Here is a 14,219-nt window from a genome sequence, read left to right as displayed (position 1 = left end):
GAATGGGCTTTGCCCCCCCGCTTGCTTTCAAATTCTTTAAGCTGGCTTTTCTCAAATGTTTCTGGTGAGGAGGGGGTTTGTTCCCCTTCCTCACAGCAGAGGCTGAGGTATGGCACTGCACACAGAGGCAGTGCTGGCCGGGCACAGGGCCACAAGTGGCACGTGCACTCTACTCCCCTTGAGGGTTAAGTCGGTCAGCACTTCTCTGCTTCTCTGCTCGCTTCTGCTGAATGCGGTGCGTTTTTGTTGAGGACAAAGACATAACCAGATGGAGGGAAGGACAGGTTTTACTCTTGCTTATGTTCAAACAGTAATTTCAGTGCCAGGGACTAACTGTCATCCCAAACAGAGAAAACATGGGTAATTAATTGACAACAGGCATTGTGGTTGGCTGGTACATTTACAGTGACTTTTAAAATCTTTGAGAACGTGGTGCTGCAAGCATAGCACAGCCAAAGTGACCCCTCCCCTGGGGCCACCTGAAGGAGCAGATTGGGAAAACAGAATAGGGTTAGGAAAGCAGGTTGGGAAAACAGGAAGAAAAGGAATAATGGGAGAATAAAAATACAGAAAACACAAAGAGAGCAATAAAGAGACAATAATGCAGCATATATAGCAGACACTGCACTGCAGAAATACAGCTCAAGTTATTGCTTTAAGTGATCATCAATTCTTTCTTTCTCACTTGAAATTTGCAAGAGAGGCAACAGGCAGTTTATTGATAAAAGGAATTATACTGTGCCCAAATCACCATGTTAAGTTGCAGCATAGCTTAGTCAGACTTAAGGATTGTTTTCTTTTCTGTTTTTGTTTTCAGAGTTGAATTTATAAAAAATAAATAAAAGTCCTGAGCAGATAGCAGGGGAAATACAGAAATGCCTTTCTGTCTTTTGTTTCTGTCTTTTTCACCTCAGTCACCTGTGAATCAGGAGGTTGGAGCTGAGCACAGCCTGAAACATCTTTTTTTTGAAAACCAGTCAAGTGGACAACATTTTCTAGCATGTATTTAAAACAAAAGATACTAGAGGATTATTTTCCCCTAAGCCTTTCTTTTCTGTAATAGCTTAATGAGAGCCACTTGTTGCAGTCATATGGGGAACATTAGTGACATCCATCTGTTACGAAACTCACAGTCACCACCAGCAAAGTAATCTCTCTGGGTTGCATGAGCATGACGGATGAGCCACTCCATTCAGTTGCACTTTGCAAACTTGTAGTAACTTTCTGGTTTTGTAGAAGTGGAAAGAAGGTGAGAGGCAGGACGGGGTGGATCTAGGGGATGTGCAGTACAGCCAGCATCCACTGCAACCAGAGTGCCTCCTGGGCAGCCCATCCTGAGCCCCGGCTCCTGCCCACCTTCCCAGCAGGAAAGCTTTGTGGTGTGACTGGTACTCTACCAGCAGGTCCCACCTTTCCAGTTCAGGATGGCCATGCACTCCAAACCTTTCCTGGCTGCATAACTGAGTGGATGCCATTTGCATTCCCATCACCGGTCTGGTATTTCTCCAGAGTGCCAGGCTTGCTCTGCATGGTCTGCCTGCACAGAGAAATCCCTGTCCACTTGTGAGTTCCTCTTGGCAAAGGATGCCTGTAAAATTATAGGAGGCAGCTGGGGGATAAATGAGCTTGTGCTTAGTCCAGGGCTAGTAACTCACTTCGAGCCCTGCTTGCTCCTGAACATCTCTCCTGTGAATGCACAACTTGCCTGACAGAAGAGGAATTCTGATTCCTCAGGAAGCAGTTGACTTAATTACCTGATTTAATTACCTAGGGGAAGTCTGAGTGTCCTGCAACATGTGACAAATTGTGTCCCATCTTCTGAGATAGCTATTTGTAATTAAAGGTTGTAAAGATTTCTGTTTTGCCATTGTGAGATCTCAGAGTTGTCCCAAACATGTGAGCAAGGTGGGATGTTTCTGAAAGGGGCATAGGAATAAAAAGCAAGCAGGAGGAAATGTTGTGTGGCCCTATGCTTTCACTTCAGATAGGAAGCAAACATCATTGCCTCTGACCCAAGCCCCTTGCTCGTCTTGGAAACAGGCACTTTGCTCTGTGTGTGTTGGAGAAAAAGGAAAATACATCTTGTCTGTGTTGTGGAAGACCCTTGTCACCATTCCTGTAGAGAAGTATATTTGTAATATGTCTTTTTGGTGGATCTTGCAAAACTATCAGTAAGACAAGTTATCAATGCACTAATCAAATTACTGGCAGTTTATGAGCACTAATGATGAATTACCCAACGAGCACTGAACTAATGATCTAATTGCAGGACTAAAAGACAACATTCCTGGATTTTCTTTGCCAACTCTGCCACTAACTTGCTTAGAGACCTTGGGTAAATCATTTAGTCTCTTTGTCGGTTTCTTCGTCTCAGATGGAACTAATACCTAAGAGCTGTCATTAGAATTAGCTAATTAATGTTCATATAGTGCTTTTAATCTTCAGAGCTCATTACCAACAAATCTCAAGAACTACTTCTCTCTAAAATCTTAATAAAGGAACGGATGCATGGCCTGAAGAATGATCATATAGTTACTAAATTGTCACTTCTGTCCTCAGAATCAGCACCCAGATGTTTGCACACAGTGCTTCGCATACTTCTATACTGTATACGCAACTCTTGGGTGCTGCTTGCACTCTCACTCTGTGCACAGTAAGGACTGAGCAATTAAGCTGTATTTATGCAGTGCACTTCAGGAAACAGATGACAGCGATTTGGGAAAACACAGTCTTCAAATGAGGAGAGTGATCAAAACTATCTCCCTTTCATGTTTTTTTAACGAGATCTTCTGTCTCCCTCAAATTACCATTGCTGTTAGATGTTGCATCTCTTGAAGGCTGTTGAACAGAACAGATTTCAGAAGAGCTGGGAGAACATTAAGCCATGTCAGACAGAATGAAAGCACTGCTTGAGAAATCTAATCTCATTTCATAACATGTAAGACACACAGAACTATAGTTGCTTGATATGTTAAATAAGCAAGCTTGAATTTGACATACTGTACACTGTTCTAAGACGTAATTAAGGATTAATATGTACACTTAAACATTTCAGGACTGAATTACAGCTATGCTGGTCCTCAGCTACTATTAGGTTTACCACTTCATTACTGTCAGGATTAAATAAAATATCTTTTGATATTATAAAAGAGGTTAAAGAAATGATACAATTTAGTTCATGAATGGCCTGTCTCTGACAAAGAAAATCATCCTTTCCTTCTGGCTGTTATTTTTTACAAGCATATAATGCTCTGAAGTCATGTAAAGAGTTCCTAAAGTGTTTGCAGAAGTGAGCAGTGTGTGAATGGAGCGTGAATGCAGAGACAATTCTCTCTTATGGGACAGGAGTCCAAACTGTGAAAGGGAACTCACTGCTACTTCTGTTTTTTCCAACTTCTGATAAAGTGGATAAAGTTTAGCATTAAATAAAATGCCTCAGGACTGGCTTTACACTGAGTGTGGTGTTGGTCATTTAAGGAAGCATGGCAAAAGGAGCCAAGAGGTGGCTTTGGATTGTGTGGGCAGATAGGTTAGTAATGAGAGGAAAAATAGATGTTATCCTTTTTTTCTTCAAGTTTTGCGTTGCTTGTTTAGATGCATTTAGACACCACAAACTAGGAAAGCTAATTTCAAATACTTTTTTGAGGGGTAGAGTAGGTGAGGGGAGAAACTTGGTGAAAATTATCATACTGAGGGGAACATCTCAAAAAAGCCTATCCAAGAGAAGGGCAGAAATATGTATGAATCTTTTGGCCCCGGTGTGGGCTGAGAATCGAGGCACGAGGAAGCAAGTCAGCTGATGGAGTCAGGGTCTGAGCTAGAGAGAGAAAATTGGGTTTGGGGAGCAGGACAGGAAATTTTATGTCCAAGAGCAAATAAACCAAGAAACTTCACACAAAACCCTTGATAACTTTGTTTTATGGTTTAAAGTTATATACTACTCAGTACCTTGCCTGCTGTCCTTTGACAGGCAAAGGCAAGCAGAGTGCCTCACTGGATGCCTGAAGCATGCTTGTATTAAATATCTGGAGTATTAGGATATCATCATCATTTATTAATTTTTGACATCTGTATTGTATTATAACATTATGTTGTTACTGGTTTGGTTTCAGGTCAAAGCTATATTCATGTTTTTCAAAACAATGAGATCTGACTGTCTTTAATAAGACCTATAAAAATGAGTGTAACATCACATTTAGCTTTTAAAAGTACTGAAATACATTTGCTTCTAAAAAGAACTGCTTTTGCCACCACTTTCCATCATTCACTCAGAATTGCTATTAAATAAAAAAGTGACGTTGTTGGAAATTACAGCAAAAATATTGTCTAGCCCAAATCCATTTTAAATGATAAATTTATATGTATGCATTTGTGGCAGGGAAGGTCGATACAAGGAATGATTATGTTTGTTTTCCAGGGCTGTTATGACCTGGTGACCAGTTTTATGGAGACAAATATGGGAATCATAGCTGGAGTGGCTTTTGGGATTGCGTTCTCACAGGTAAGTGCATAAACACTTCCCTGCCCCCCGCTTTTTCCCCCCTCTCTGTTTCTTTACCTGGACTTCAAGGAAGGAAGGATTATGGAAAGGGACTGAACTCAGCATGCTCATTAGTCCTGAGGTCATCTGTTCATTGATTTTCTTTTTTTCAACTAAAATGAAGTTTCTCCTTGGGAATATCAGTTACGGTTGAGCTAATGACTAGCTCAAGGAAAACAACTTGTCCCTCCACTGGGTCAAATAGAGGTTAACCCAATAAAACGTTGGCTTAAATGGAGCATAAACAGCTAAGAAGACAAATAGCTTATCCATTGTTTGGATAGGCTTCTATCTTCTAAGCACTCTTAGTTTTTCTTAGAGGAGTCTAGAATTCAAATAAGATTGTACCTTCAGGCCTCCTCATCCTGGACCTGGAGCCTGAAGGGGGCACTTGGTTTTAGTGAACTACTTTTTTTTTTTCTTTACCTTTTAGCACTGAGCACTGAGCAGAGATCTGGCAAAATCAGATTATTAAACCAACTCGTGGCCTGCACCAAAAGGAGTTTGGCATGGGAGGGACAAGAGGAGAGCTAAGGAGGTGTTTGCTGCTCCCTGATATTCAAATTGCCTTTACCTAGACAGGAGTTGGGGAAACTAAAGGTCTGGTCAGAATCTTCTGATCAAGAAGGGGAAGGAAAACACCTGCATCTTTCAACAAGGTGCTCCTTTATACTAGTCACTTTGTGTGTGACGGCAAGGACTCTCCTGGAAACACACAAAAATGAGAGAGAGGGAAACACAGGCAATGCAAAAGTGCATGCAGAATGGTTCAGCAAAAATGCACAGTGACATGTATGATGCCTGAACCACTTCTACCTGAGAGGCAATCTGCCTTCTCTCTGCGGAGAGTACATAGTACAATTGCAAATGTCGTGTTCTAAAATGGTCATGCAAATTTCATTTGCTTCATTCACACAATATTAAAAATCTGGGTCCTGAGGCAACACTGAAAATATGAATGTATCTGTTGAATGACTTATGTTTATCCAGTGACTGGAAAAAATGAGGTGCTAGAAAAAATTATTTGACTTCTTCTTAAAACTCATTAATTCAGTCATCAAGCTGTAGGTTTACACTGTGCTGCACTGGAAACAAGTGATTTGCTGGTGCTGTTGCCAGCGATGGGCGAGTGAATTAATGGGAGGGCTGTGGTTGCCCTCTTGCCCCTGCTGCCCCGTGTGGTCAGCCCATGCTCGACCACAAGGTGTTTTAGTTACATCTCTCTGAGGCGTAATTTGCTCAGCAGTTACAATGGTCTCCAGGTTCTTCAGAATAACTATCCCCAAGCCATGTGGAAAATGGCCACCACATCCTCTCGGTCAACGTATGCACAACCCAAGGGAGCCTGAAAACTGTTTGGGCTCAGTCCAGCTGACTGCCCTGCCTTGGGCACATCTGAAAACCTGATGACTTGTAGCCTAGGTGTTAGATGTGAGAAGCCCATGATTTGGCCTGTCAGCCTGTTTCATGTGGATGTAAACGTTGATTCATCATATCGCCAGCCACCCAGAGCATGTGCATGGGTGTCAGGGCTTCGGGATCCAGAAACAGTGAAACCACCAGTCTGGAGCTGTTGGTGCATGGAGCAGAAGGAGTTTGGGGTTTTTTTTTTGATAGGCTATTCTAGTTCTCGTTGAATGGTCACAGTTGTCTTGATACTCTTCTCCAACCTGATTATGACTTGATTATTGCTATAGGACTCTGAGCTCTTATTTCAGTTTGGTTTCCAGACAGCCAGAAGGCTATAAAGCATCTTTTAAAATGCCTCATGTAAAACTATCCAAAAGAAAAATGGGATGAGTAGAATTTTGCAATTCATATGCTGCTGGGGCAAATGCCGTAGTCAAGAGCAACACTACCCGAAAGCCTTTAATCAGTGTATTGTATGTATGATAGACAAAGCATCATCTTATCTTGCCTGAAAGTTGTTTTCAGCTGGGAGGGAGACTGAAGGAAGAGTACAGCTGGGATTGTTAGTATTTTGGCACATGTCTGGATGCTCACTCTAGGTCATCGGTTGTTTGTGAGCTCCATACAGGAAGGTGGGCGGGTGGTGCGGGCAGAGTGTGGCCCCTGCAACGGGAGCCCTTTGGTGCAAGGCGAGATCAGCATGACAGGCTGCAGGCAGCACAGGGAGGAAGGCACTTTGCTGCTGCGGCTCCGAGTGGAAACCGACGTGGGTGTTGGCATTGTGTGCCCTGCTGCCAGCGGGGGATGTCACTCCCCTGCGTAAGCGACAGGCTCTGGCACTCCAAGTAGATATCCAGCTGCTTGGGGTGTTTGTGAGCGTGCAAAAAGGAGAAGAGAGGGGATGCAGGGGAGAAAAATGCACCTCTCCTGGGGTGTGAAGAATAGAAGGCAGCCGGTTATCATTTACTGCCTAATCTGTTTTGCTGGACCCAATTAGGGATGGTGTTTACAAACTGATTTCAGGTTAGCCGTGGCTGGCAGTAATGCCAGGCAGTGCTCCAGCTGTAGGCGAGGGTTCGCTGTTCCTACTGCGAATAGATTTAATCTAAATAAAAGACAAATTGGATCATGTTGCTCTTCTACAGTAAAGCATGCTCACAGGCCTTTCCTTCACGTGGTTTGTTAGGTGTTGACCAGCATGGGGAATGTGCTGATTCCCAGAAATGGGGAAAGTTGATGTAATGGCATTGCACATCTTACAGGCCTGGCACAGACCTCCCAATCAGAGGCAGAGTTTTAAATAAACTGCTGTGTTGCTGACATTGTCTGCACATTGAGAAGCAGGCACTGCTCCTCGAGTCTAAAATAATAATAATAAAATAGAATTTGAATGGTTTTGGAATCAGATGCCAATGCTGACTTCCAGCTGGAATAATTTCAGTTTAGCAGGTGCTCTTCAGAGCAGCAAAATGATCACTGTGTTGTGCCCAATAGAGAATAAAATTATGCAAGCAGCATAGATAATGAAGAGTTTTGCCTAGATAAAACTACAGTGCAGGCGTTGGCTTACGGGGCGCAAGAGGCAGGGTTTGGGGGAGTTATAGATTATGGTTGCAGTAGAGTCCCTGAGTAAGGGAGTCTCAGTGCAGTGTTAAGGCCAAATTATTCCCTTTGTACTGAAGGACTGGAAGTCAGGTGCTCTCCACATGCTCAAAACCAGTTCCTGAGCATGCACGGTTCCTGTCATTTGAAGATACGGTCTCATGCAGCTACAGTCCCTCTCCACAGTGCAGCATCCACCTGCCCTCTTTACTGTTAACGTTAACGTGAGTAGCTATGCCTGACTGTGGATGCAGTTCTGGTGCAGACATCATCCACTTTGTCAGCTGCAACTCCTGTGTGAATATGGGGAGGCTGAGACTTGGCCCTAGCACAGGATTACACCTTCGTCACCCCTTGCACCAGGGTGAGGGAGTGGGATCTGTACTGGGATCCAATATGTGACTTGAAATCTAATATAAGACTAGGTTGCTTCTAAAGACTAATCACAGTGGGTTCAGCATGGAGATAGGACCTGTGCCAGAAGCATACCACGGCACAGGAGGCTGACTCAGGTAAGCGACATGTGACATAGAAAATTCACTGTCTTCTGAAACAGAGCCAAGGAACCTGGATGCTTGGAGACCTGCATTTTGAGAATATGGTAAGGCAAATCATTGAGCTAAACAATTATTCCTGATGGATAAAAAAAACAGTTTTAGCTTACCTGATCCGCTGATGAATTCCAAGTAACTTCAACACATTTCTATTTACAGAAATTCTCTCAAAGAATGAGAAATGGTAAAGATACCAAGACCCAAAATAAAATGAAAATTCAAACTGCACTTCAGTTTCTCTTCAGTATAATAAGATGTAATAAAGATGTTGTGCAGGACAGCTTCCAGTCAGTGTTAACTCCTGCAAAATAACTATATTAAAAAGCCAGTTATCATGTATGTGATAGGAGATAAGATTGGTAGGAAGTTGCTGTGGACAGATTTCAATGGTCAGATCTGAGCTATGCCTGAGAAGACTGCTAGAAGCCATGCAGAGATGAAGAACGCACACACTGCATTGTGCCCTCTGGAATGAGAGCCAACAGGATGGTAGTAAAGGAGACGCACCTGAGGGATGTGGGTTTCCCAGTGCTCTAAGCCAAAGAATTTGTCAGCATTTTCAAGTTTGCCATGGCAAGACCAGAGGTACCAAGGCCAAACTCTCAGTTTTCCACGTAATAGTTCAGAAGACTGAGATAATCTTAGAAAAAAGAGAAGAAAGGGGAAAACTGAGAGAGAATACAAATGCAGAAACAAGTCTGGAATCTTAGCACTCAAAAAACTGTGACTATTAAAAAAATAAATTCGTAAGTGGGTAAAAGTTGAGATGGGGCATTTGAGAGACAATGGGAGTGAAGGGAAATGAATGCACCATCTGGCAGCTAGTTTCTTTGCGGGGATTCTTTTATGATGGTTCCTCGGGTTTTTCAAAGGAACTTTGGGGACCTGATGCACAACAGGGCAAGGGGTTTCCTCCCATCTGAAAAAGCAGAGGTTGCAAGTGATCAAGCAAATGCAGAGAGCAAGGGAGGGTGGAGAGTGCTCATTTGTGGTTTGCAGACTGGGAGCCTCTAACCTGATCTATATGCAGAGGACTGTAGTTATGACTGTAATGAAAGAGCACTGTGAGGAAAATTCAGCAACTTAATGTAGTATCGCCTCTTCTTGGCTTCAGGAGGGACAGTGCTCTTGTGGTTAAAAGTGGAAGTCTACACACCTTGGGAAATACGTGTGTTTATATGTGTTCAAAATACTTCTAAGATATTTATTATAGCTCTGCTATGTCCTGGTAATAGCTACAAATGCTGTATAAAATGTGTATGTGATGGCTCAATATGCATGCCATTATTTTTGAAATACAGGAGTTTAATATTATGGTACTATAACCACTTAAATGCATAAACCAGCATATGATCAGAGCCAAGAATTAATAAGTGGGCCAAAGATCAGAAAGATACATTCCTGTGTAACCTGTCGTTCGCCTTACCAGTGACTTGAGTAAATCAAAACATTGTCACATGCCTGCAAATGCTACAAAGCTTAGACACACTGATTACTAGAGTTACAGCCTGTGTAAACCAGAAGAATCTCTAATTAAAGATAGCTGGGGAGGTCTGCTACAGCTGAAGGGGGAAAGAAAAGCCCATGGTTTCCTATTGGTACAGGCTGCAGCATCTTTCCCCTTGTAAACCTGATAGAAGCAGCATATTGTGTCCGGGAACGATGATGGCCATAATCTGGGTGCTCGTGATGGGAAATAATAGGTACCTTGTGGCACAGGAATTAAAAAAAAAAATAAAGTTGAATGTACATACGTCGTTGGCCATTGTAGGATGAGGGAGGAACTGATTTGGGTCTGGGATGGAATTGCTCAGTGCAAATAAATGGGATTAAATATGCTGTGAAGTTCATCTTCATGAAAAACGCAGTAAGGCAGAGAAGTAACCTCTGAGACCAGCTGAGGAGGGTGAGAGAAGGCTGAAAGGTACCACAAACACAGAAAAGGGATAGCAAAGCAGGTAGGACAGTGCCACCCAGAAGCACTTGCTCTGTTCTGCCTGTCAGAGCACAGAGAAATACATGCCAGGGATGTGCTATGGGAAATCTCATTCTCCAAAACTGAACTGAGCTAAAGAAATATCGCATGAGTAAGCAGTGAGAGTGTTAAAGACTCTCTAGTAAACCCGCAGAATGTGGTGGATTTTCAGCAACACTTCCCAAACGGCTACATTGAAAAATCATCCTCCTGGTGACTGGATATTTAAGCATGGAAATCCAAAGCCCAGCCAGAATATACTGGCATCCTCATCTTCGCTGATCTGTGGTCTCCTGGGCAAGTGTGTGAGCTCTCCAGCTACCAAATAAGTTTTCTGCTGGAATACCTGTCTAGAGAAGTTGAGTAGAAAAGGCAACCAGATGTCTAAAATGTCTTCTTGGTATCAAGTGAGATTTTAAAAAGCTGAGGAGGGTTTTCAGCAGCCACACCTCTTTTGGCAACTGTGAAAATACAGCCCCCCAAAACTTAGTAGCTGAGGTTTTTATTGGAGGTTGGTCAGGAGGTGTTATCTGTGCTCCACGTCTAGTTATAACCAAGGCAGTGTCATCCTTGGTATTTGGTGCCAAAATCGGGGGTTGCATGTGGGGAAGGTGAGGATTCACACTGCTTTTAAAGATGACTTCAAGCCCTTTTCAGATGCCCAGAGCAGTCCTGGTGGTCACTGAAACAGGAGAGGGAGCAGTAGCGGCAAATTTCTAGCAAATGAAGTGTGTCCTGACCAGAAACATGACATCTTAGGGGCAGAAAACAGTTTATCTGGATTTGAGGTACCCTGGATTGATCTTGCTCTGCGCTCATGTCAGCCCAAATCAAAGCAGTTGGCTGGTAGAGAAGATGTATATTTTGATGATGATTGCGTTAACAGGGAGCACTGACAGGCTGCGGGACAGGACACTCAATCCCAAGCGTGAAATAGAAGAAGGAGCCAGTCTGAATGCATGGTCAGACAGGTGTTATCTACACGTGCTCTGCAGAGTCTGAGAGAGCTGCGCTGCTGCCGAAAGGCTGTGATCCCCCTCCATAAGCACTGCTGCCTTGTGATGCGCTCTGCCTGCAGCAGAAGGAGACAGGCAGAGGAGGTGCCCCGTGGGCATGGGCAAGCCATCTGGGACAGCCCTTGTCCAGAACCAGGTCCAGGGAAGGCTGGTCCGTCGACAGAGATGTCCCTCTCACGTCACCCCCGTAGCTGGGGATGAGCTGTAACAATCTGTATACACTCGTGAGTTAATTAATTGACCAAATGAGAAAAGCAAGGTTGAATTATTTATAGTATATTAACGCTGTTGGCATATGCGGGAAACGCTAATAAACTGCAATAGGCAAAATGTTGAAATGAATGAGTGCTTATTGATGAGTGGAAGCCAGGGATCTGTTTTCAATAATCTGAGTGACAGCCAAGGGAATAGTGAAAGACTTTTTTTTTATTTATTTCAAGATTTATAACGCTCATTTCTCCGTTGCTGCACCATTTGTAAAGAAAGCATAACCACTCTGGGGCATTAGGAAGCTTTTCCCCAGCACACTGTTAACAAAGTTAAGGGGGCCGCCAGCTCTTGGTGGTGGTGGGCGATGGCGAGGGACCCAGGCAGAGCTTGCGAGTGAGCTGCAGCCAGTGGTGTGCGGCTACCCCTGCCAGTTTACCCATCCACGTCTGACTTGGCCAGGTAACGACACCGGGATTGAAAAGCAGCAAAAAGACATGCTGTCTATCAAACAAATACACTCTGATAACAATCAAGAGGAAGATCTGACGAAGAAAGATGGGATTTTAATGCTGTTTTTCTGGTTAGAGTGGTCCTTAAAATAAGGCATAAATTCTGTAGTGCATAGTAACTCCAGAACGTGAAATCTGTGCTCACCATGGCCTCTCCTTTGCTCTGCATTCATTTCACTTGTACCCTACTTCTATTCTTGTCTGTAACAGTTGATCGGGATGCTGCTGGCATGCTGCCTGTCCCGGTTTATTACTGCTAACCAGTACGAGATGGTGTAACAAGGTGAGCTTTCCCCACTTTCCATGCAGTGTGCTATATGCGCCTGGGTATATTGTTGTGGCTGTGCTGCTTCTGGTGAAGGTAGCGGGCAAGTTTTAGATGCTCAGCATGTCCACTGAGAATTAAGTCTGGAGAGACCTTATAGCAGCCTTCCAGTATCTGAAGGGGGCCCCTACAGGAAAGCTGGAGAGGGGCTTTTTTACAAGGGTAGTGATAGGATGAGGGGGAATGGTTTTAAACTAAAAGAGTGTAGATTGAGATTAGATATTAGGAAGAAATTCTTTACTGTGAGGGTGGTGAGACACAGGAAGAGGTTGCCCAGAGAAGCTGTGGATACCCCCTCCCTGTAAGTGTTCAAGGCCAGGTTGGATGGGGCTTTAAGCAACCTGGTCTAGTGGAAGGTGTCCCTGCCCATGGCAGGGGGGTTGGAACTAGGTGATCTTTAAAGTCCCTTCCAACCCAAACCATTCTGTGATTCTATAATTCTATGATTTTTTGGTTTGGGATTTTCATCCCAATATTCTATCTGGTTGGAAAAAAAAGGGGGCGGGGGGAAACATACTATTGAACGTTTTGTCATTTCGGCTTTCTTCTTGAAAAGGGAGGGCAAAATACCCATCATGAACACTGTTAGCAACCAAAGCAACCCACTTCTTTTCTTTTATCCTCCCCGACCCAGTCTTTCAGGAGTGCAAAGTCCAGAGCCTGTCTGAAGATCAGGAGCTGCAGAATTGGAGAAAGACTGAAACGAATGTTATAGCACACACTGTCTCTCGCACGCACGCACGCACACCCACACCCCCACAAGCAAGCACGTGCGCGCGCACACTCGCACCCCACCTCCCGAACTCTGTCCCATGCGTAGTGTACCATTCTGTGAAGTACCGCGGTGCCACCGAGAGCAGCCGGATCCCCTCGGCGTCCGGACCCCGACCCTATCCCCGCAGCTCGGCGTAGGACGGCACTGTATGTATGTTCTTGGTCACACAGTAGTTGCATCGTAAGTTAACAAAGGTAATTCATTAACAGCGTCGATCGGGCTGTGCATGTAGTGACTGGAGGGCATAATTAGCCTTTCACCATGGTTAATAAGTGTTGCACACGTTCATATAAACTGGTATATGAAATATATATTCTTTTGGTTTTATCTTAATTTCTTGTTTTGTTTATTGCTTTACTAAGGTTTTCATCCTTTCCCCCTTCCCTGCGCCTGCCCCCCTTCCCCAAAAACAAAGGAATCAGTAACATAACATAAAGATACTTGAAAATTATGTTAAAATGTTGTGCTTGAAGGGAACTGTTATTCCTGATGTTCTTCTACATCTTTGATTCTTACTCAGTGTTGTATGCCTAGTGCGTATCCTGGTAGGCTTTGTCTAGTGCATTTTGCCTCTCAACCTGATCCTGTGTAATACTGTTATTAAGCTGTGTTGTTGCTTACTGTGAAGGCAGGAATTTTGCTGCTTTTATTTTTATTAGGTAGTTATGAACTAATTGAACTGTGCTGTACTGCGGCCTTCATACTTTTTTCCTGTTCTTTCTTTTTCTTTCTTTTTGCATTGAGGTTGCAGCCACCAAATACATTGTTGAATCAAATCGAAATAAAAACACACACACAAAAAAAATCACAAAAAAAACAGGCATATGAAATATTTTTGGGGGAAAGCAAAACTTTAAAACCTTTTTAAAAAAATAGGACTTTTTTAATAATGCCTCTGTCTAGCATGCCAACGAGAATGCATTGATATTGTGAGTATTTGTGATATGCGTATTAATAAATGGAACCATTACAGATTTCTAGCTGCTTCCTTTTCGTTCTTTAGTCGTAACAAAAGTCTTTCGAGGGGGGAAGTGAACATGAAACGCAAGTGCACAGCTTGGAGTGACATGTCTTTATGCGTATTTTAACAACGAACTTGCTTGTGATAGAAAAAATGTTATTGCCCTGGGAAAAAAAATGAGAAGGAGCTGCAATTGTTTCAGAACTCCTTGAAAAACCTTCCACAGCTGGTTTCACCACGTGACAAATACATACCCTCTGCTTTGCAATTTTTTTTGTTGTGACTGATAACGATCTGCAGTGTTTAATTATCCCGTCCTTAGCACTGTGCATGATTTTGGCA

The 14,219-nt window shown here is 43.4% G+C and overlaps 1 protein-coding gene across 1 annotated transcript in view; it reads left to right on the top strand.

The window, feature by feature from the left end:
* Positions 1 to 13,890, top strand: part of TSPAN7 (tetraspanin 7) — a 102,743-nt gene extending 88,853 nt beyond the window's left edge. Inside the window, exons 6-8 of the mRNA XM_068423831.1 lie at positions 4,418 to 4,501; positions 12,027 to 12,099; positions 12,776 to 13,890. Of these exons, the coding sequence (XP_068279932.1) occupies positions 4,418 to 4,501; positions 12,027 to 12,095 (153 nt within the window). The 3' untranslated portion in view covers positions 12,096 to 12,099; positions 12,776 to 13,890. The remainder of the gene's footprint in view (positions 1 to 4,417; positions 4,502 to 12,026; positions 12,100 to 12,775) is intronic.
* Positions 13,891 to 14,219: the final 329 nt, after the last annotated feature.

Source organism: Nyctibius grandis, chromosome 2 (assembly GCF_013368605.1).
Source record: "Nyctibius grandis isolate bNycGra1 chromosome 2, bNycGra1.pri, whole genome shotgun sequence".
Lineage (NCBI taxonomy): Eukaryota > Metazoa > Chordata > Aves > Nyctibiiformes > Nyctibiidae > Nyctibius > Nyctibius grandis.
This window is presented reverse-complemented; position numbering and strand designations above follow the sequence as displayed.